Genomic DNA, 23,452 nt, shown 5'->3' with positions numbered 1-23,452 from the left:
TCTCAGGGGATGTCCAGAGCACCCTCACGGATATGCCCTTTGATGGCAGTCGCCTTTTTGGGCGAAAAGGCGGATAGTGCGCTGGTGCGCTTCAAGGACTCCAAGGCTACGGCCAAGTCCTTGGGCCTCTCGGCCCCGCGACCGCAACCTTCCACTTTTCGTTCCTTTCGTGGCCAAGGAAGGGGCACCCCCTCACGTCCACCTAGCCACCAGCCGCAGACGCAACCTGCAAGACGTGGATTCCGCCGAGGCGGTACTGGGGGACAACGTGCCGGTCAGTCCACATCTACCCCGGCAGCATCCGCCTCCAAGCCCTCCTAGTCCGTGCTTTCAGGCCCATTCCACGCCAGTGGGAGGCAGAGTTTGCCATCACCTGCTCCACTGGTTTTCCATCACGTCGGACAGGTGGGTGCTGCAAATCATCTGAAGGGGCTACTCCCTCCCTTTCGAGACGACCCCTCCAGCCATGCCACCGCAGTACCACCATATGTCGGGGATCACTTGAATCTTCTGCGGGAGGAAGTTGCGGCCCTCTTTGCCAAGGAGGCCATCGAGCGCGTACCTGGTCCAGAAGTAGGTCGCGGTTGCTATTTCCACTACTTTCTCCGGAAGAAACGGTTCAAGATGCTCACTTTAGCTCAGGTTCTGGCTGCTCTCGACCCTGGAGACTGGATGGTAGCGTTGGACTTGCAGGACGCCTATTTTCACATCCCGTCCTGCCGGCCCACCTATGTTACCTGCGGTTCACGGTGGACCAGGAGCATTTTCAGTTTTCCATGCTCCCCTTTGGCCTCACCAGTGGCCCTCGGATGTTCATGAAAGTGATGGCGGTGGTCGCAGCTCATCTGCGAAGATTAGGGGTTCCAGTCTTCTCCTATCTCCACGACTGGCTGTTGAAGGCGGGCTCGCCCCAGGCAGTCGTCTCCCACCTCCAGACTACGGCCGACCTCATGCATTCACTGGGATTCGCCATCAATGTGACGAAGTCGCATCTGAGTCCCTCTCAGAAGCTCCTTCATCGGAGCGGTTCTGGACTTGGAGCAGTTCCGGAGGATAAGCCCGGAACAGCGGGTCCGGGATATTCAGGCCCTGATTCCCATCTTCCGGCCTCTATCCTGAGTTTCGGTCAGGTTGGTGCTGTGGCTTCTGGGTCTGATGGCCTCCTGCTGGTACATCACGCCAGGTGGCGGATGCGGGCACTGCAGTGGGACCTGAAGTTTCAGTGGGCCCAGCATCGGGGCAACCTGTCCGACCGTGTCTTGATCTCGGAGGGCACTGCGAAGCAGTTGCAGTGGTGGCTCACGGACCACGATTGGGTCAGTGGCAGATCCTCTCTCTACCCCAACCGGAGCACGTAGTAGTGATGGATGCGTCCCTCCTGGGATGGGGGGGCCACATGGGAGAGGCGGAGATTTAGAGGCCTCTGGTCTCTGGCGGAGTCCCGGCTCCATATCAACCTATTGGAGCTCCGGGCGATCTGGCTTGCACTGAAGGCATTCCTTCCCTCCTGTTCGTGGAAGTGTGGTGCAGGTGTTCACGGACTACACCACCGCCATGTGGTATTGCAACAAACAGGGCGGGTGGGGTCGTGGTCCCTTTGTCAGGAGGCTCTGCGCCTCTGGACATGGCTGGAACATCAGGGCATCACCCTGGTGGTTCAACATCTGGCGGGCTCTCTGTACGCCAGAGCAGACTAACTCAGCCGCCGGTGCATGATGGATCACGAGTGGAGTCTCAACTCTGATGTGGCGCAAGGCCTCTTTCGGCAGTGGGGAAAACCTTGGTTAGATCTATTCGCCACCGAAGAGAACGTGCAATGTCAGCAGTTCTGCGCGTTGGAGTTTCCAAGGCGGCACTCTCTTTGGGACGCCTTTCATCGCGAGTGGAGTTGCGGTCTGTTGTACGCCTTTCCGCCTATACCACTTCTGCCCAGAGTGCTGAAGATCAGGCGCGACCGGGCCCAAGTCATCTTGGTGGCTCCAGATTGGGCACGAAGGTACTGGTATCCCGAGCTACTCAGTCTGTCGATCGATCCCCCGATCCGTCTGCCTCTTCATGAGGACCTTCTGTCGCAACAGCAGTGGACGGTCCTCCACCCGAACCTGTCCAGTCTCCACCTCCATGCGTGGAGATTTAGCGGCGGCAGTTGATGCCATTTGACTTGCCTCCTGAAGTCTGTGATGTTGTTCTGGCAGCCAGGCGTCCCTCCACAAAATCTGAATACGCCTGCAGCTGGAACAAATTTGTGGCATGGTGCACAGCAAAGGCTGTGGATCCCCTTTCCGCCCCTCTTTCTTCTTTATTTGGCCCAGCAGGGCTCTGCTCTGGGCACCCTGAAAGGCTATCTTTCTGCTAGCTCTGCTTTCTTGCGGCTTCCTGATCAGCCTTCTCTTTTCAAATCCCCGGTTTCTTGCTTTCTTAAGGGCATTACTCACATGTTTCCTCCTGTTCCTTTTGTAATGCCTTAGTGGGATTTGAATCTGGTCTTGACGTTTCTGATGTGTGCTCCCTTTGAGCCACTTCATAATTGCCCTCTTCGTCTTTTGACGCTCAAAACTGCTTTCCTGGTGGCCATCACCTCTGCTAGAAGGGTGAGTGAGCTCCAGGCTCTCTTCTAAGCCTCCTTTCTGTCCATCTGGACAAAGTTGTTCTCAGAACTCGTCCTTCTTTCCTGCCTAAGGTGTTGACTGCCTTTCACATTGGGCAGTCTGTCACGTTGCCCACCTTCTTTCCGCCTCCGCATCCCTCGAAAGAGGAAGAGCGGCTCCACCGTCTGGACCCAAAACGGGCGCTGTCCTTCTATTTGGATAGCATCAAGCAGTTCCGGGTGGACGACCAACTCTTTGTCTGTTACGTGGGCGCTAAGAAGGGAAGAGCGGTGCACAAACGGACCATCTCTCAGTGGGTCATTTTGTGTATCAAGGCATGTTAGTCCTTAGCTAAAAAGGAACCTCCTGTAGGGCTGAGAGCCCATTCTACTCGGGCCACTGCGGCTTCCACTGCACTGGGACGGGGCGTCCCCTTGCAAGACATCTGTCAGGCGGCAACGTGGACATCGCTGCACACATTTGCTAAGTATTATTGCCTGAACAGCAAAGTCCGGAGAGACGGCTTCTTTGGCCATTCTGTTCTCCAGGACTTTCTGGTGTGATCTTGGTTCGCAGACCCCCCACCGGGGTTGGTATTGCTGGGGTAACTATTCTAAGGTGAGGAATCTAACTAACGTGTTTCTTTCAGATGAACAAGTTACTTACCTTCGGTAACGATGCATCTGTAAGAAACATTAGTTAGTTAGATTCCTCACCGACCCACCCATTCTCCCCGTTCTGCGAACCGATACCTAGGGTTGAGGGTTATCCCTTTCAGGGCCCTAGAATTTTTCGGCAGCAGTGTCGGTCTCTTGCATAGCTCTGCGTTCCTGGCGCAGAAAGCTATGTACAAGAACTGACGTCAGCGCGCGAGGGTGGCGTCTAAGTACTTCGACGTCATCCCGGCCCACGACGCCGACGACCGACGCGGAGCCGCAGACGACGCCTAGCGACGCGCAGGGGTATTGCTGACGAAAAACTTTCCGGATCCAGCCTGACGCCTGGGGATATTCTTAGGCGAGGAATCTAACTGTTTCTTACAGATACATCATTACCGAAGGTAAGTAACTTGTTCACAAATTTACAAAGCTAACCACACCTTTTCCTGCTCTCTTCACAGCCCCTTGTGGGTGAATGTACTACTGTAGACTTTTCTGCACTCACTACTGAGAAATCCAAACTTCTAAAACGGTTCACTATGGCCGGGTTTCAGTTTGTCAATTCATGGAAGACATAAATGTAGCTATTTTAGGTTGGAAACAAAAGTTTCCTAGTAATGGTTTTGAAGACTTACTATGTCAGAAGCAGATCACTACAAGTGAATGAGTACAAAGTTGTGTGAAAAATCAGTTTAAGAATTGGGGGTAGTTTTAGTGCGCACCGAGAAACTGGTTTCTGATAACTACTGCAGATTTCTAACCTGTAGAATTAACCCAGACTTCAAACTGGCTCATGAAACTTCAAAGCTTTCACATTGCCGGAAAGGGGCTTTAGCTTCACATTGCAGCCGGAAGTGGCATCACGTGACCTCACAAAGCCATATAGCATCTTCCCTGGTGTAACGATGTGAGTTTCCTTTTTTCTGCTCCTTCGACACAGATTTGGAGTGGAGTCTCGCCAGATCTGTAACTGATCCTCAACTCTGGTACCTGGAGCGCAAGCACAACTCTAAGTAGTGCTCTGACTGCCTGGCCATGGCGCAGAAAGCTTTTAAGGTTGAAGGAGCGGTGCCTAAAGCTAATAGCGGCCTGGCACCACGCCGTTCGCCCTGGAGGTCTTCTCGGTCCCGGTCGACAGGCAGGTATGGGCATCGCTCTGGGAATCCTGAGTCCTCGTCCTCCCACTCAGTCTTTGGGTCGGTCACATAAGAGGTATAAGACAGAAGTCAAAGCATGCCTAAACTTCTTCCTGTCCGTTGGCTGATTTGATAGAGGACTTTCACTGACCTAGGCCTCAGGTTCTGAAGAACCTGCACCTGGGTCGGCTCCAAGCTTCCCTGCCTTTCCATGAGCCATAGAGACCCCCGCCCAACGTAAAGAATTTTGACACCACGTGCCTTATACGAGTGACCTGACCTTTCGGACTCTGGAGGCTCTGAGGGGGGCTCCATCTGGTTCTGCTGCTCTAGACTGATGCCCGCCCCCTCCTCCTCCCTAAGTGCTTAAAAGTGATGGATTTGGATCGGCGCAGGTCATGCCACTGCCGCCTTCCTCTATGCCAGCCCCTGTGCCAGGACTCCCGACACTGCCTATGCTTCCCCATTCTTATCCCCCACAACCCGGAGCAGGATCGGCGCCTGCGGATGCAGATTCTGGTGCCAGCTGCACCCTTAGGTCCTACATCAGCCTTATTTTGAAAGGCTAGGATTGGCGGAAGATAGGAAGGGGTCTCTGGGCCCTTTTTAAGACCAACCTGACCATGAAATGGACTGGTATGAGGAATTGGGTGAGGCCAGTGGACTGGATACCTCTCTAGGTTCTGGCCTGCTTTCTCCCCCTACTGTGACTACAGAGGGAGCTTCATATGCTATGGTGTAAAGAAGGGCAGCCAAGGTCCTGGACCTTCGGTGGAAGTAAAGACTAGAATATTGACAGAAATCCTGCAGCCGGGTGCTTCCTCCTTGGAACTCCTCCTGCCTTTAAATGAGGCCTTGACTATCCTTCTGGGACCTGGTCCAAGCACCGCACAGGGGCTCCTGTGAATAGGACTATCGCCTGCCGACATCGCTCTGCACTGGGCAACCCAAAATGCCTCACCAACCACCCTACCCCCGAGAGCTGGGTGGTCCAAGCCTCTACCTCACATGGCGCATTCTCTTCCACACCCCTGGACAGGGAATTCCTAGAGGCTGGATAGTTGGGACAAGAAAATATTTTTCTTCCCCCAGACTTGTTTTGTGTTTGGTGAACGCCTCCTGCCCTCTGGGCATTACTCCCTCTTCTTGTGGGGGAAAAAGTTGCGCAACTGCTGCTGCAGATCCGGGAGGAAGCGCAGGCCATTCTCTCCAAAGCAGTATCAGACAGGAGAGATGTGGCGGAGTTCATCATTTTTAGTAGGCCTGACACGACCGACTCGCTGGGCAGAGCGATGTCATCGACTGTGGCTGTTTGGCACCATGCCTGGCGGAGGACTTCTGTTTTTTGGGGGGATTCCCAGGCTTTTCTTATGGACATGCCCTTTGATGGCACCTGTCTCTTCGGAGACAAGGAGTCACTGCCATAGCCAAGTCCTTGTGCCTCTCAGTGCCCACCACTCTGCCTTTCGCCCCTACAGAAGGGGCTTTCAGCTGTGTGAGCCACATCCCAGCAAGAAGACTGCGCAAGTTCAGCAACCTCTGCGTGGCTCCTTTCGACCCCATGGGTCGGGCGGCCAGAGGTAGTCAGTCCACTCCGCCCCCTGCAGCCTCAAACTTCCTAGTCTGGCCCTTCAAGATCCTAGGTGGCCAGTTGGTGCCAGGATTAGCCATCACCTCCGCCACTGGCAAAACATCATGTAGGACTTGTGGGTTCTTTAGATGGTCCGAAGGGGATACTCCATCCCCTTTGAGACTACCTTTCCTTCCATGCCTCCAACGTATGACAGGGTAACAGAGGAGCACCTGAACTTGCTTCAGGAGGAAGTCTGGACTCTCTAGGCCAAGTGTAACATCCAGAGTGTTCCGGCGCCATAAGTAAGCTGTGGTTGCTGTTCCTGCTACTTTCTGATCCCGAAAAAGGACAATGGCATTCATTTTATCCTAGAACTGCGAGCCCTCAACTACTTCCTCAAAAGTTCAAAATGCTCACTCTGGCTCAGGCCTTGTCTGCCCCGAACCCTGGAGACTAGATGGAAGTGTATTTTCACATTCCTTTCCTGCCTGCTTATCAGCGTTACCTACTGTTCACGGTAGGTCACAACACTTCAAGCTCATGATGCTCCCCTTTTTCAGCGTTTCTCGGATGTTCACCAAGGTGATGGCGGTGGTCATAGCTCATCTGCGCAGATCAGGGGTGCTAGTCTATCCCTATCTCGATGACTGGCTGTTTAAGGTGAGCTCGCCCCAGACTGTCCTCTCCCACCTCTAGACTATGGTGAACCTCCTACTTTTGCTGAGGTTCAATATCCACATAACGAAGTTACACCTGACTCCCTCTCCGATGCCCCCTTTGATCAGAGCTGTTCTGGACCCAGTGCAGTTTTGGGTCCATCCACCCGAGCAGCGAGTCCAAGATATTCAGGCTATGATACGGTTTCAGCCTCTATCCTAGATTTTGGTGAGAATTACTGTGAGGCTGCTAGGCCTCATTGACACGTGACACGTGCCAGATGACACATGTGATCTCTGCAGTGGGACCTGAAGTTCCAGTGGCGCAGCATCAGTAGAATTTCTGACATGGTCCAGATCTCAGGTGAAACTGGACACAACCTACAGTAGGGGCTAACCAACCACAATTGGGTCAAAGGCAGACCCCTCTCCCTTCCCCAACCAGATCACACAGTAGTGGCAGATGCGTCACTCCTGCTATAGGTTGGCTGTCTGGGAGAGGTGGAGATCAGACGACTCTGGTCTCTGGCGGAACCAGGACTCCACATCAACTTTCTGGAGCTTAGATCGGTTTGCTTGGCATTGAAAGATTTTCTTCCATCAATGGAAAGCTGTTTCAGGTGTTCACGGACAACAGAACCGCATTGTGGTACTGTAACAAACCGGGCGAGGTGGAGGGCCCTTACTTAAGAGTCCCTGTGCCTCTGGACATGGCTGGAACAGCAGGGCATATCCTTGGTGGTTCACCTTTCAGGTTCCCACAAAGCCAGGATGCATGAACTCCGCTGTCGATGCCTAGTGGATCACGAATGGCATTTCCATCTGGAGGTGGCGCAAGGTCTCTTTCAAAAGTGGTGAGAGCCTTGGTTAGATCTGTTCACCTTTGCTGAGAATGCGTAATGTCAGCAGTTTTGCGCGCTGGAGTTTCCAAGGCGGCACTCGCTGGCAGCGTTTTTTGTCTCAAGTGGAGCTCAGGCCTCCTGTACGCCTTTGCACCAATACCACTCCTGTTCAGAGTGCTCAAGAACATCAGGAGCGGCCAGGCCAGTGTCATTCTTGTGGCTCTGGACTGGGCACGGAGAGTCTGGTGTCCCGAAATTCTCCAACTGATTATCGATACCCTGATCAGACTGCCTTTGGGAGGATCTTCTGTCGCAGGGGAGGGGTCCACCACCCAAACCTGTCAACTCTACACACTCTTGCATGGAACGACCTTTCTCCCCAAGTCTGTAATGTTGTTTTGGCACACCTCTACCTTGACCGTGTACGCCTGCCAGTGGAAAAAATGTCTAAAGTATTGTGCAGAAAGGTCTTGATCCTTTCGGCTTCCCTCTCTCAAGTCCTTCTCTTTATTTTGACCCTTGCGCAGCAGGGCCTGCTCTGGGCACTCTTAAAGGGCACCTTTTGGCCTTGTCTGCCTTCTTGAGGCTACCAGACCTCCTTATTTAAATCCCCTATTGTAAATATTTCTTAAGGGGCTTGTACATATGTTCCCACCCTGCCCCATTCATCATGCCTCAGTGAAAGTTTAATTTGTTTTTCACCTTCCTGATGTGTGCTCCGTCGGAACCTCTGCACAACTGAACTCTGGCTGCTTACCATCAAAACAGTCTTTAGTGTCAATAACTTATGCCAGGAGGATGAGCGAATTGCAGGCTCTATGAATTGCAGGCTCTATGAATTGCAGGCTCTATGAATTGCAGGCTCTGTCATCCAAGCCTCCTTACCTGACCAGCTTCCCTAAAACCTTGGTGCTTCACACTAAGGCCTCTTTCTTACCGAAAGTGAAAACACAATTCACCGTGGGGCAATCAGTCACCTTGTCCTCTTTGTATTCTCCTCCACACCCCTCTAAAGAGAAGGAGCAACTCCACCATCTGGACCCTAAAAGAGCATTGTCGTTCTATGTTGACTGCACTAAAGAGTTCCAGGTAGACCAACTCTTCATGGGGTACATTGAATCATACAAAGGTGCAGATGAGGAATATCTCACGATGGGCTGTCCTCTGCATCAAAATTTGCTATGCTCTGGCCAAATAACAGCCATCTGAAGACTTAAGGGCTCAATCCACCTGAGCTAAGGCTGCTACCTCGGCATTGCAAAATGGAGTTCCAGCCCTTGACATTTGCCAGGCAGCAACGTGGGCATCTCCGCACACTTACCAAACACTATTGCCGGGACAGTCCAGTCCAAAGGGACGCAGTTTGTGGCTGCTCTGTCCTGCGGGACTTCCTGTTCTAACCATGTCCACAGTCCCTCCTCCGGGGATGGTATTGCTTGGGTATCTATTCAAAGGTAAGGAGTCTACGGGTCAGTGTCTCTCTCAGATGCTGAAGTTGCTTACCTTTGGAAACGCCTCATCTGGTATAAACATGATCTAGCTGTAGATTCCTTTCTGACCAACCCATCCTTCCCTCACTGTAGACTGGTTTTTAGGGTCAAGGTTGATTCCTTTCAGGGCCCTAGTTCTTCTAAAAACACCACTGTCACTACACTTCATGGCGCTTAAAAACACCACTGTCACTACACTTCATGGCGCTGCGCTCCTGACGTGAAAAGTAACTGGCATCAGTGCAATGAGGTGGTGCCTATATAGGTGATGTAGACGTCCCTCCAGTGCAGACATCACATGGAGCTGACCGACGCCACCTACCGGCAATCAAGGGTATTGCTTGAGCAAAAGTCTTCCGGATCCAGCCTGGGCCTCAAATTCAAAGGTAAGGATCCTGCAGCTAAGTCATGTCTCCTACCAGATAAGGCATAACTGTAGGTTAATAACTTGTCCATCAGGCTCCACCCCACAACCTATCACCGTCGGCTTCCCCACCCCGAATCACCTTACCATCTTTCAACTGGAAATGGCAGCACTCCTCCGGAAAGGAGCTGTAGTGTTAATGCTAGAGCAAGAAAAGGGCCAGAGATGCTACTTCCACTATTTCCTTGTGCCCATGAAGGATGGCTGTCTACATTTGATCCTGGACCTCTTGAAGTTGAGCTTTTTCCTCAAAAAGGAAAAGTTTAAAAGGCTGACCCTGACCATGTTTTACCGGCATTGGAAGCTGGAGACTGTATGGTGTCAAGACCTGCAGGATGTGTACTTCCATTTCTGATGGATACATCTGCCAGTGGATTCCTCACCTTGTGAATATCCCCTGCGCCAGCATTCCACTGAATTTTTTCTTCCCCAGCACTCCACGTCGACGTGGGCGACGTCACAATACATCGGCTCCGCTCGAGACTCCGTATGACGTCACCGGAGCCATAAGAGGCCCATGTCGGCGTGATGAAGTCGACGCGCAACGGTTTTTTCCAGTACTCCTGCTACTTTGTAGTGTTAAGGTGTTTCTGTTACAAAATTAGGTGAGGTCTTCGACGAGGAAGTCTGGCTTTAAGCCCTGTAGGGAATGTGGCGGACATATGTCCATGACGGATCCACATGAGGACTGTTTGTGGTCTTTCTTCGGACCACGATGTCGAGGACTGCGAATGTTGTAGGAGGATGAATCCTAAAGCTTTAAAGGAAAAAGGCCAAATTGTTTATGGCGAAGATCGGTAAGGAGAAGAGAGGGAGAAAGAAAGAGAAGTTGAGGCCGGGGTAATCGACTTCGAGGTTGTCGAAGTCAAAAAGACATCATAAGAAGAGGAAACACTCTTCACGACGTCAGTCCTCGAAGAACAGGAAGTCGAGGTCGGCTTCACCTCGGCGTCATCGGGGTAAGAACATTTCACCATCTCCTTCTCCCTCTAAGACTCCGGGAGGTTCTCCGTCGCCGAAGCGGGCTCCGGCGCAGTCCCCGGCTCCATCTCCGGCGTCTTCTCCGGATCCGGTGCCTGTTTCGGATCAGGAACGAGAGGAGGAACCGACTCGGCGCTGGAAGAATCTATGGCTCCGGTGGAGGACACTACGGCGCCGCAGCCAAGTACTCCGCAGAGGGATACAGGGTCAGTGCCTTATCCTCAGTTTCCTGCTCTAGGTACTGATTCTTCTCAGTTCTTGAATGCCATGTATGGTATTTTCAATAGGGCGGCCTTCCCATCCGGAGCACCAACTGGTCCCGTGGGTCCTATGGCGTATGCGTTGGGGGTGCCGCAGCATTATGCTCAGGCCCCCTTCATGCCCTTTCTGCCGATGGCGCTTTCGTGGCAGTTTCCGTCGCCGTCTGGGGATCCAACACGACTTCGGATGGACCATCAGACTTCAGAGCCTTCTTCGCTGCCGACTCCATCGGCGCCACGTCCGGCGCTGCCGACTCCATCTATGGCGCCGCCGACTCCAACACCTCTGGCTCCACCGACGCCGCGTACGACGTAGACGACGCCGGCTCCTCGGATTCGATCGAGAAGGGAGGCCCAGAGAGTATTAGAAGAAGGAAGGTATAGAGCAGAAGTGGAGGAAGGTGAGGTGGACACATCCTCTGATGATTTTGAGGGCATACAAGAGGCTAGTGGTCTGGAGACTACCCCGGAATGGGAGCACACATCGGCAAGATCCTCTCCACCTCAAAAATTGGCTCCATACCATACTGTGATCAAAAAGGCTGCAGAGCTGTTAGATTTACAGTTGCCCACGGCAGAGTATAAATCGAACTTGTTGACGGAGGTTCTGCACTCTCCTATGTTCACTTCGGAGTCTTTACTGCCCTTTAATGAGGCCATCTTGGAGCCTGTTTTGGATGTATGGAGGAAACCGCTTTCTTCTCCGGCGGTTTCCAGACAGGTGGCAAGAAGGTATAAGGTGGCGCCTGGGGATCCGGATTTTCTATCGATACACCCGTCTCCAGAGAGCCTAGTTGTGCAGACATCCTGCTCGAAGCATGCTTCGGGTGCTTTCCCTCAGTCTCCCGTGGATAGGGAATCTAAGAAGGTGGACCAGGCTGCTAAAAAGACCTTTAGTTTCAGGGAGTATGGCATTAAAGTCATCTAATACCACGTGCTTGCTGGGGCGTTACATACATGCATTGATGGACTCAATGAAGACTTTGGCCCCTAAGCTGTCTGAGGGCGATAAGGCGTCCTTCTTGGAGATGGTTACGGACACTCAGGCCGCTGCCAGACAGGTGATCCAGTCAGGATTGGATACGGCGGATTCGGTGGCGAGGATTATGGGTTCCTCCATAGCTGCAAGAAGGCAGGCATGGCTCCGTTCGGCAGGATTCTCCGCAGATGTTCAAGCCACATTAGTGGATTTGCCATTTGATGGGCAGAAGTTGTTTGGTGAGATGGCAGGCTCTGCACTGCAGAGATTTAAAGATGGCAGATTAACAGCAAAGTCTCTGGGTCTGCAAAAAGTTCTAGGTTTAGAAAATGTAGGTTTTGGAAGATCGTCTTTTCGCTCCTACTGACAGCCTCAGCAACAACAGCAGCAACAGCAGAATCCCCTCTATAAATCCTATAGAGGGAGGCAAAGGGGTCGGAGAGGTTCTGGACGCAACCCCTCTTCTTCCTCCTCCTCCTCTGCTCCCAGTGAGGCATCAGGGAAGCAGCCCTAGATCCCCCATCCCGGATCATGTAAGACCTGTGGGGGGTCGGTTGTCCTACTTTCTACGGGGTTGGAAATCTGTTAGACAGACCTTTGGGTTCTGAACCTCGTAGATACTGGGTACGCCCTTCCCTTTCGGGAGTTTCCTCCCCCTTACCCTCCTTGCCAAGGTTATTGCTCAGAGGACCATCTGCTTCGCCTTCAGAAAAAGGTTCTAGCCTTGCTTCAAAAGGGTGCAATAGAGGTGGTTCCGGAGCAGGAAAGGGGTCAGGGATGCTACTCCCGGTTTTTCTTGAATCCCAAAAAGGACGGCAGATTGCGTCCAATCCTGGACCTCAGAGTCTTGAACTTTTACCTGAAACAGGAGAAATTCAAGATGCTGACCCTTGCGCAGGTTCTTCAATCGTTGCAGCAAGGAGACTGGATAGTGTCGTTCGACTTGCAGGACGCGTACTTCCATGTCCCAATCCTGAAGTCGCTCAGGAAGTATCTCCGTTTTACGGTTGGGTCGCAACATTACTAGTTTGCGGTCCTCCCGTTTGGTCTTACTACCGCACCTCGAGTCTTCACAAAGGTGATGGCAGTGGTGGCTGCTCATATCAGGAGGTCGGGGATTCCAGTTTTCCCCTACCTGGACGACTGGCTTCTGAAGGCAGGGTCCCCAGAGATGGTGCAGCGTCATCTGCAGGTAACATCTCAGCTGTTATTTGACTTGGGTTTTTCAATCAATGTGCCCAAATCTCACCTGGTGCCCTCTCAACGCAACCTGTTTATAGGGGCAGTACTGGACACTACTGTGTCGAGCTTTCCCTCCTCAAAGGATTCTCGACATTCAGGAGATGGTCCCTTTATTCCACAATGGAGCGGTTGTTCCAGTTCTGAAGGTCCTTCGCCTGCTCGGTCTGTTCGCTTCCTGCATTCTGTTGGTCAACCATGCAAGCTGGCACATGAGGGCGCTCCAGTGGTGCCTCCGCAAGCAGTGGTATCAGCAAAACAGGGATCTCAGGGAGTCGATCAAGGTCTCCAGAGAAGCTGCAGCGGATCTATCTTGGTGGAGCGTGGAGGGCAATCTGTCTCAAGGAAAGCCCTTCCATCTGACTCCGTTGGTGGCCACAGTGATAACGGATGCATCCACCTTAGGGTGGGGTGCTCATCTGGGGGATCTGGAGATCAAGGGTCTTTGGTCTCCAGAGGAAAGGTTGCTTCACATCAACCTTCTGGAGTTACGGGCGATACGTTTGGCGCTCAAGGCCTTCCTCCCTTCCCTTCGCGGTCAGTCTGTTCAAGTCCTGACAGGCAACACTACCGCGATGTGGTATGTCAACAAGCAGGGAGGAGTGGGGTCTCTTTGTCTCTGCAGAGAGGCTCTGCGTCTATGGACCTGGGCCCAGGACCATCAGATTTGTCTGATGGCAAATCATCTGGCCGGGGTTCTAAACGTACGTGCGGACAGTCTCAGTCGGCAGTTCTCCGCCGACCATGAGTGGAGGCTCCATCCTGAGGTGGTTCTGGTTCGTCATGGCTTTCGGACGTGGGGGACTCCTCGGGTGGACCTGTTTGCCACCCCCGAGAACGCGCACTGCCCGTCATTCTGCAGTCTCCAGTTTCCGATGCAGGGGGCGTTGGGGGACGCGTTTCAGTTGAGTTGGGGTTCACAACTCCTTTACGCGTTTCCTCCCATACCCTTGATTCCTCGGGTTCTGAGGAAAATTCGCCAAGACCGGGCCCAAGTCATATTGATCGCCCCGGATTGGCCAAGAAGGGTGTGGTATACAGATCTTCTCCACCTCTCCTTGTGCCCTCCGCTCCGTCTCCCTCTGAGGGCAGACCTCCTCTCGCAATCGGAGGGGCAGGTTCTACACCCCCACCTCCAGAGCTTACACCTTCATGCCTGGAGATTGAACGTGGCAACCTGAGTTCCTTCTCTCTCCCGCCTGATGTGGTGGACGTTATTTTATCGGCCAGGCGACACTTCACCAAGTCCATTTACTCCTACAGGTGGTCTAAATTTGTAAAATGGTGTGGAGAGAGGTCCATTGACCCTTTAAAGGCCCATCTTTCTAATGTACTCCAGTTTGCTCTTTCCTTGGCTCAGCAGGGCTGTGCTGTGGCCACAGTCAAGAGCTATCTTTCGTCCTTATCGGCTTTTCTTTGCCTTCCGGATCAACCGTCACTGTTTAAATCTCCGGTTGTTCTGAGGTTTATCAAGGGCCTTACAAACATGTTTCCTCCCACTCCTTTTGTAATGCCACAGTGGGACCTTGATCATGTTTTAACCGTACTGATGGGGCCCCCATTTGAGCCTCTACATAGCTGACCTTTGAGGCTGTTGTCCTTTAAGGTGGTCTTTCTTGTAGCCATAACCTCGGCAAGGAGGGTGAGTGAGCCCCAAGCTCTTAGTTCTAAACCCCCTTTTCTTACATTACATGCTGAAAGGATGGTTCTTATTACCAGGGCTGGTTTCCTGCCAAAGGTTGTTACTCCGTTCCATTTGGGGCAGTCTGTTACTCTCCCTGTTTTTTATCCTCCTCCACATCCTTCCAAAGAGGAGGAAAGACTCCATCGCCTGGACCCGAAAAGGGCTGTGAGTTTTTATCTGGACAGGACTAAAGACTTTCGTCTAGATCAACTCTTCGTTGGCTATGTTGGTCATTCGAAGGGTAGAGCGGTGCACAAGCGCACGCTATCAAGGTGGATCATCCTTGCCATCAAGATCTGCTACGCCCTGGCTGGTAAGACTCCTCCTGAGGGCATTAGAGCTCATTCGACTAGAGCGAAATCATCTACATCTGCTTTGGCCCGGGGTGTTCCTGTGGCAGATATTTGTAAAGCCGCGACTTGGGCCTCCCTCCATACTTTCGCAAAGCATTATTGCTTGGTCTCCGAGATGAGGAGGGAGGGCCACTTCGAGCGCTCTGTGTTGCAAGACTTTCTGGTATAGGAAGGTGGACACCCTTCTCTGGGAGTGGGGACTGCTGTGGGAATCTATTCACAAGGTGAGGAATCCACTGGCAGATGTATCCATCAGAAGAACAAGTTACTTACCTTCGGTAATGCTTTTTCTGGTGGATACAGTATCTGCCTGTGGATTTCTCACTGGCCCACCCGCTTCCCCGTTGTCCACCTTTTGTGTACCATTAAATAGGTCTTGTTTGGAATGCTTGTACATTTGTTGGAAATGCTTGTTTATTTAGCATCCTTTTCCTTTGTATACTGTGTATATGTGTTGGTATACTGTATACTGTGTATACTTTGAGTTTGTTGTTGGTTCACCTGTTTGCCTCGAAGGCACGGAAAAAATGGGTGGAACTGACATCACGCCGACGTGGGCCTCTTATGGCTCCGGTGACGTCATACGGAGTCGCGAGCGGAGCCGATGTATTGTGACGTCGTCGACGTGGAGTGCTGGGGAAGAAAAAATTCCGTGGAATGCTGGCGCAGGGGATATTCTCAAGGTGAGGAATCCACAGGCAGATACTGTATCCACCAGAAAAAGCGTTACCGAAGGTAAGTAACTTTTACATCACCATCCTGAGGTTGCATTGGAAGTATTTGCACTTTGTGGTGGGTTTTACGCCCTCACAATTTGCTTCCATTTTGTTTTGACATTGGTGCCCCAAGTCTTCATGTAGGGGATGGCGGTAGTTGCGGCCTATTCCAGAATGTTGGGGATCCCAATCTTCCCATAACTGGACAACTGGCTGATCAAAACCAGGTCCCTGGAGGTGTTGCATATCATCTGCAGTCAGCGGTCTCTTCTTTGACCTAGACTTTTTGATCAGCAAATCCAAATATCACCCAAGTCCCTTTACTCCAGATCATAGTCAGTACTGGACTTTTCTCCATACTTTCCTCCTTCTCAAAGGATTGCTGACACATCAGATAGTCCTGTCTTTTCTGCAAGGTGTTTAAGTTCAATTGTGCATTCTCCTAGTCACACATGCATGTTGGCACATAAAGGCCTTGCATTGGCAGGGTAGTGGGAATCTGCCAGACTCCAACATAATCTACCCCTGTGCTGCAGCAGAAGTGGTTTGGTGGGGAAAAAGGCAAACTTGGCCTGTGGGGTAACCTTTAAGCCCCCCCGCCCCCCCCCCCCACCCCCTTTGCCCAACACCGTGACTAGAGTAGGAACGAATGCTTCTCCAGCTGAATGGATTCTTCATATCAACCATTGTATTGATGTATACACACCAACATCGGCAAATCATGAGAGTTCTCTCCAGGGAGGTGTTGATATTGCTAGTCTCTGGTGTGATTCAGGTAGAAGTCGATGCAAAGTAGAGCAGTCGATGGTATGACAGTCACAGTACTTCCCAATCCCTGAAGATAAAGGCCTGTAGCTGATTATATATCTCAGGTAGCTCCTTGATCTACTAGTATCTTGCATCCTTCTCGTATCTCCAGCCGAGTTGAACAAGGAAGCCCTTCAGTTGAACTTGTCTGCAGTGGGCACAACATTGGAAGTGCTTCTCGGCCAGTACCCATAATCTCCAAGGCTGCACAGGACCTTCAGTGAGCCTTCTGGAAATCATAATGGTGACTAGTGAATCTTCTATCGGTTGGGGGTTCATCTGGATGATGTGAAGATCGGAGGTCTCTTCTCTAGTGAAGAAGTGCCACCACATTAAACCTACTGGATCTGCATGCCAAACTGGTTCTCAAGGCACTTTTTCCTTCCATTGGGGGCAGGTGATTCCAAGTTCTAACAAACATTGTGATTGGCATGTGGACCTGCAACAAGCAAGGTGGTCAGGGTGGAGCATTTGGTCACCTGCTCTCAGAATGTTTAGAGGTTGTGGCATTGACTGACTGTCAGGGAGATACAGTGAAGTGCCAGTAATCTAGAGGGAAGGAACACCTTAAACGCAGAGCAAACTAGATCAACAGGGGTCATTTTGCTAACCATGAGTGGCATTTACATCCAGAGGTGATGCAGGGTATTTTCTTTCACCTGTGGAATGATTCCTTGTTAGACCTTTAGACTTCTTCCAAAATCGCTCCTTATCAAGGATTTTGTGCTTTGAAGTTTCCCCTCCAGGGTATCTAGGAGATAATACCCACCTTCAATGGACTTCAATCTTCTGTAGGTGGTCATTTACTGCTGATCCCATGGGTCCTGAATAAAGTGTGGCAGGACAGAGCACATCGTATTCTGCTGGTTGCAGATTGAGCTTAGTTAGTCTAGTACTCTTAACGCCTAATGTAGAGTATCTGACCTCCATTTAGTGTTCCTCAGGAGTGAAATCTTCTGTTCAATCAGCAAGTTGACTACCCCACCCCAGCCTCCACAACGTACACCCTTGCGCATGAAGATTGAGCTGAACCAACTGAAGGATATCTCTCTTCCATCGGAAGTGGTAGATGCAATTCCGGTTGGGCATCAGGGACACTGGAGCTTCGATCCTCACCCTTCCAGCAACCGCAGCTGCAAAACCATATTAGTGTTTCCTTTCTGGCGCACAGCTGCCCTGTCGGATGCAGGATCAGATATTTTCTCCAAGAGTGGCAAGCCATCACCTCAGATGAGGAGGTCCTCCTATTTGTACATCGGGCTACACCCTCCCATTTATTTCCACCCACTGCACTGTCCATCAAAATTAGGGTGGCTGATAGAGGCCCACTAGCCCGTCTTGCATCAGAAAATGCAGACCAGGCCCTTTTGGCCAAAGGCTTCATAGAGCGAATTCTGGCATTGGAAGTAGGAGCTGGGTGTTCACTCCCTCTACTTTGTGATGCCGGAGGACGGTGGCCTTTATCCTGTTTTTAGATTTCCACCCTCTCAGTACCTTCCTGCAGAAGAACAAATTCAGATACTTTCACTAGACCAGGACTTTACTGCCCAGGAGCATTTACAGTTTGCACTGCTTCCCTTTGGTCTCACCACTTCCCATTGGGTGTTCACTAAAGTGATGGTGGTGGTCACAGCACAGTGTCAGTTGTCAAGGAAGGGAAAGACTGGCACACAGTCTATTGAAGGCAAATCACCCTAGGCAGCCATAAACCACCTCCGGATAACTGCATACAGCCTTATTTCATTTAGGTTCACTTGTAATGTGTTGAAGTTGCACCAGACTCCTTCACAGATGCTTCCATTAATCTTAGCCATTCTGGATACAGCATTGTTTTGTGCCTTTCACTGGGTTTCTGGAGTGTTTCAGCCTCTGTCATGGATCTCACTATGGATGACTTTAAGGCTGCTTGAATTGCTGGCTTCCTGCATCCTGCTGGTGAAACGTGCCAAATGGCATATGTGGGCTCTGCAGTGAGATGTGAAGTTCCAGTTGATATACCACCAGGGAATCTGTCAAATTGTCTGGATTGCAGAGGCGGCTGCAAAAGACCTGCATGTGAGGGATATGAGCGCGCTGTAGGCTTATTCTTTCAATCTATCTTAAAGATTTCCAAGATTAGTTGGCTTCTACCGAAAGTGATCACTGCGTTGCACTCCAGGCAGCTTATCACCCTTTCGGCTGTCTTTGTTCAACCTCACTCCCTCTAAGGAGGAAGCAACAATACATCATTTGGACCATAAGAGAGCACTGCGCTTTATAAATAAATTGCAACAAAGAACACTAAGCAGACTATCAGCTCTTTGTGGTGTTCTCCGGAGCGAAGAAGGGCAAGCAGTGCAAAAATGGACCATCTACAGATGGGTTGTTCTGTGAATTAACATCTGCAATGCACTGGCTGAGACACAGCCTCCAAATGGTTTACAGGGTCATGCCATCAGAGCCAAAGCTGACACTGCTTGCTCGCAGTGTGCCTTTCCTGGATACTTGCCAAGCTGCTACGTGGACATTGGTGCATATTTCCAGAAAGCGCTACTTCAAGTTACTTACCTTTGGTAACGATCTTTCAGGTGGATACTCGAACCACAAATTTAGAGATCTGCACACTGATCACACCAATCTGCATCTGTTAGCTCAGATGCCTCATAAAGCAACTGACATCCGTGCCTATGGGTGACTCTCCTATGCAGCACCGGTTGTCACTTCCGGAGTTGATGGGCGCCTGCAAGGAGCCTCACGAGGCCACCTGTCAGTCCGCAGTAGTAATGTTTTAAAGTTTCCAAATACAGTCTGATGCCTGCGAAATATTCACAAGATGAGGAATCTGTGGGTACATAGACTATTTGCTGGAAAGATTACTACCGCTGGTAAGTAACTTATTCATCAGCTCTTTTTTTTTTTTTTTCTACGGCGTTTAATATAGCGCAAACTTGACCCGAAGGTATCTGATATCAGAGCGCCTTACATAGCACCAGTTGCGTTACATGAGGACACATTCATTTTTGTTAGGCTCGGGGAGAATATGGGATTTGTCCAGAATCACAGGATTTTCATCATTGCCGAGACTCGAACCCAGTTCCCCAGATTCGAGATCAACTGCCCTAGCCGTTAGACCAACTCCTCTTTCAGCCTTTCATTTGCCTGATTTGCGATCTTTATTCAGCTTGCCTGTTGTGTTTTTCCTGAAATGGCTTTGACTTTTTTACTTGTCCTCTCTTCACTATGCCATACTTATTGTGTGAAGTGGACTTTGGTATCTAATAATGTTCCATACTGCCAATACAAGTTAATTCTGGTCATCCACGCTCCATGTGGGAGGGCATGATAAGTATAGGAGACAAACTAATGCTCGCCCTTGCCTATATGCCACTGCATGCCATCCTGTCCGGGGCAGCATGAATACCACTGGTTCCTCCACCTGCCAGAGTGCAGCAACTATTGCATGGGTTTCTGGATCAAACAGGACTCCTGGGGAGATTCACAGAGGGAGGTATATGTTGGTTTACAGAGATTCCACCAGAAAGAGCATTACCAGAGGCAACCATTTTATTCTTCTGTAATAGCATTTTTAATCGGTCAAAATTGATTATGTGACTCTTAATTTCTATACTGACTTTCCATTTGTGGCATTTTATGAATGAGTAACTACCACTGTTATAAAAAGTGAATATTTGTTTCTCATAAATATTAAAGGACTAAATACCTTAAGATGCCTTTCTTGGTTCACTGCCATCTGTGCCCTAAAATTGCTTTGCCCAAGCGGCAGAAGAACTTTATTGGCAGGTGATAGTATTGTAACATCCTATAAGAAGAGTACCATTTTATTCACTTGACATACCCTCGTGTTGAATTTTGTAAGTTGCTGCCACATAATAATCCACAGTTGTCATGGGGTTAGGTGCTGGCAGCAGAAGAGCTATTAAAAAGTTTTAGGAACCAGTCAGCCACCTGGAGGTATTCAAGAAGTGAGTAACATGCAGGTAAATGGAGTATCCACAAAGTACTGAAGATAAGTGATTCTTTATATTTTACTTTATTGCATTTTCATGGTTGCTCTTGTGCAGCATTCTAGTGCCAGTCTGCAGCGCAAATGAGAATTAGCAAACCCATTAGTAAATAATCCTTACCATTCATAACAGATGCGCAGAGTTTCTTTTGCGGACCCAATTTACAAAGAAGAAATGGCAGATGACATTGATAGACGAAGTCCTGTTGTTCGATGCCTTTCATCAACCGCTAGCTCCCCAACCGCTAGAGCACTTAAAATATCTTCCAATGTTCAGTGTAAGGTAAGAACACAGTTTCAAATTTTTTTTGTGCTTATCAGAATCTGAGGTGTTGAGCATGAATGATTAATTTCTTGGTATATTTGATTACTATAGAAATTATCTGACAAATGCAGTTCTGTGGTGTTGAATCATTTGTAGTTCGTATTCTATCAGTTCCCCACCCCCCTTGCCCCTTTCAGGCGAGAATGCCAGAAGAGTTTAGATTCAGCAGCAGTAGCATATAACACTTAATGTAGAGTTCCAGTCCTGGTTGTTCAGATATCCTTTTTCTAATTGGACACTGGCTCGGATTGCTTCATTGGAACATTTTGTTTTCTCAGGGTATAATTTTTTTTTAAATATCTAGGTTGGAATATTTGTTAGCGAAGATGAGTTGTAGATCTTAAGCAGCTGAGGTTGTTTTAACTACTAACCTTGTTTGCAGTGATGCAAAGAAGTGCAACTATGGCACTATTTTGAATGTGATTCTAAGATGGCAGAGATTATCTGAATTAAACTCTGGCACTCCTGAAAAAGGAAATAATAATAGAAGGTCCTTTTTAAAGATGATAACCTAGCTCAGCCTGTCTAATGAGTCAGGCTTATAATGGTGTCCTCTGAATCATCTTGTGAATCTTTGAAACGAGGAGTGCACACGTCCAGATTTAAGACTTTGGCAGCAGCAGAACTTTCATTAGTAGAGAGGCGGATTACCTTATTACAGTGGTCATTGTGTTGGAGTTGAGTAGAATGAGCTGGTCATTTAATTTGTTTTTCAGCACCATAGATATTTGTATTAGTCCATTGTCTAAATTTAATTATTAAAGATTTAAGAATGAGTATGAATGGTTTAAGAGGTGCTCATCTTTAAAGAAAGATGGACAAAGACCAATTGTTCGAGGCATATGAGCTGCAGATTGTACACTTAGCATAGATCGCCATCTGGTGTTGGGCCCGGATGTTTGCAGTTTGTTTTTCTTCTTGGACAGTCTTTGGAAGTCACGAGTTTGGTGACTCCTCCTTCGGTCCGTACTGCGCATGGGCTTCGGCTCCATCCTCAGATTGTTTTTTTCCGCCATCGGGCTCGGATGTGATACTTCGTGCTCCGGCTTCGAACTTCTACGGTTCCAGCCTCGACGGAAAATCCTCGTTTCTTCGAGTTTCTTCATCATCATCTTCATTTCTCGAAGCGGCACTTTCTCCATCCCGTACATCGGCACCGGCCTTCGGGCCCTCCTCGACTCCGGTCCCGGCCGATGGAAAGGACTCCGTTCAAAAAGTGCCCAAAATGTGGGTCTAAATTTCCCCACACCGACCTCCATCAGGTGTGTAATCTTTGCCTCTCTCCAGAACACGAGGCCAGAGACTGCCCCGCCTGTAAGTCTTTTCGATCGAAGAAGACCATCCGGGATCGAAGAGCTCGACGCACCATGGCGCACTCATCGTCTGCAGCTCCACCGGACATCTTCGGAGACGGCGCCGAAGCTTCGGGGCAGATACACACCGAGCAGGAGGAAGACGTCGTCAGCGCTTCCGAGGCCGACGACTCCGACGTGGAGGACATCACACCGGCGCAGCGGGTCGTGAGTACTGTGCCCCCTCCCACCCCTGCGCCCAAAACCAAAGAGACTCGGGTTACACCCTCGCCTGCTGGCCCGGGCAAAACCAAGACCAAAGCTTCTATCACCCCACCTTCGGCCCGGTGTCGAAGCCTCCAACGTCTCACGGCAGCTCTGGATCGAGCCAGCCGACGCCCGGTGCCGAAAAATAGCATCCGGCACCGAAGAAAGTAATATCCAGCTAGACTCCGAAGCCACCGGTGCCGAAGCCTGGACTCTCGGCGCCGACCAAACACAAATCAGTCGGCACCGACGCCCCGGCGCTGAAAACTCCCTCGACGCCGAAAAAACCGGAGGCCCCAAAAAAGCATGGCGCACAGAAATCATCGGTGCCGACGGACGATTCGGCACCATTGGCTCTGTTTACACCAGACCCTTTACAAAAGACTCTGTCCAAAGATCCAAAGACTGGGCTATTGACTTTAATTATCAAGAAAAGACGCCTTGATACTCCGGCTCCTCCTCCACCGCCCAAACGGAAGGACTCTGCTACTTCTCCCCTCAGAGTGCCCTCCCCACTACCGCCTCCCCTGCCTCCTCCACCTCTTCCACCCCCTCCCCCTCCCAGGTCTCCGCCACCTTTACCTCATTACTCTCCGACCCCGTCCCCAGATCCGGACGACGGGGACCCGGACAATTACCCGGCGGACGCCCCAATGGATCCCACTCCACCGGGGACCCCAGACCCATGGGAGGATTACAATAACCCTGATATACCCGATATACCTCAGGACGACCTATACCCATCCAGGCCGTCTCCTCCAGAGGACTCCTTAGGGTTTCATCATTTAGTGCAGAGAGCAGCACACTACCATGGGGTGGACATGCACACTGAACCAGTGGAAGACGACTTCTTACTGGACACATTTGACATACAGGACAAATCCACATCTATTTTACCTATGCTTAAGGGTGTCACCAAGCATGCCGCAGAGGTGTTCAAAGACCCTGTCAGGGCCAGGGTACTAAACCCTAGAATAGAGAAAGTACAAGGCGGCACCCACAGACCCTGCATACATTAAGGGCCCTGCTCCCTTAGATTCCCTAGTTGTCTCTACAGCTAGAAAGCGGGCTAACTCCCAGTCCTCAGGAGAAGCCCCACCGCCAGACAAGGAATCCAAACTCCTAGACGCGTCTGGCAAACGCACCGCCTCTCAAGCTGCAAACATGTGGCGCATTGC

General features: G+C 50.6%; 1 protein-coding gene across 5 annotated transcripts in view; it reads left to right on the top strand.

Moving 5' to 3' along the window:
• The window catches only part of RIF1 (replication timing regulatory factor 1), a 442,844-nt gene that overhangs the window by 352,237 nt on the left and 67,155 nt on the right, over window positions 1-23,452 (top strand). For 4 of the 5 annotated variants that reach the window (XM_085645592.1, XM_085645595.1, XM_085645594.1 and 1 more), the window contains one exon: window positions 20,524-20,673. The exons of the other annotated variant lie outside the window; for it this stretch is intronic. In XM_085645592.1, coding sequence (XP_085501718.1) covers window positions 20,524-20,673 — 150 coding nt within the window. The remainder of the gene's footprint in view (window positions 1-20,523; window positions 20,674-23,452) is intronic. 5 annotated transcript variants of the gene reach the window in all.

Source organism: Triturus cristatus, chromosome 3_1 (genome assembly GCF_964204655.1).
Source record: "Triturus cristatus chromosome 3_1, aTriCri1.1, whole genome shotgun sequence".
NCBI lineage: Eukaryota > Metazoa > Chordata > Amphibia > Caudata > Salamandridae > Triturus > Triturus cristatus.
The sequence above is the reverse complement of the archived record's forward strand: the minus strand, read 5'-3'. Positions and strand labels throughout refer to the sequence as shown.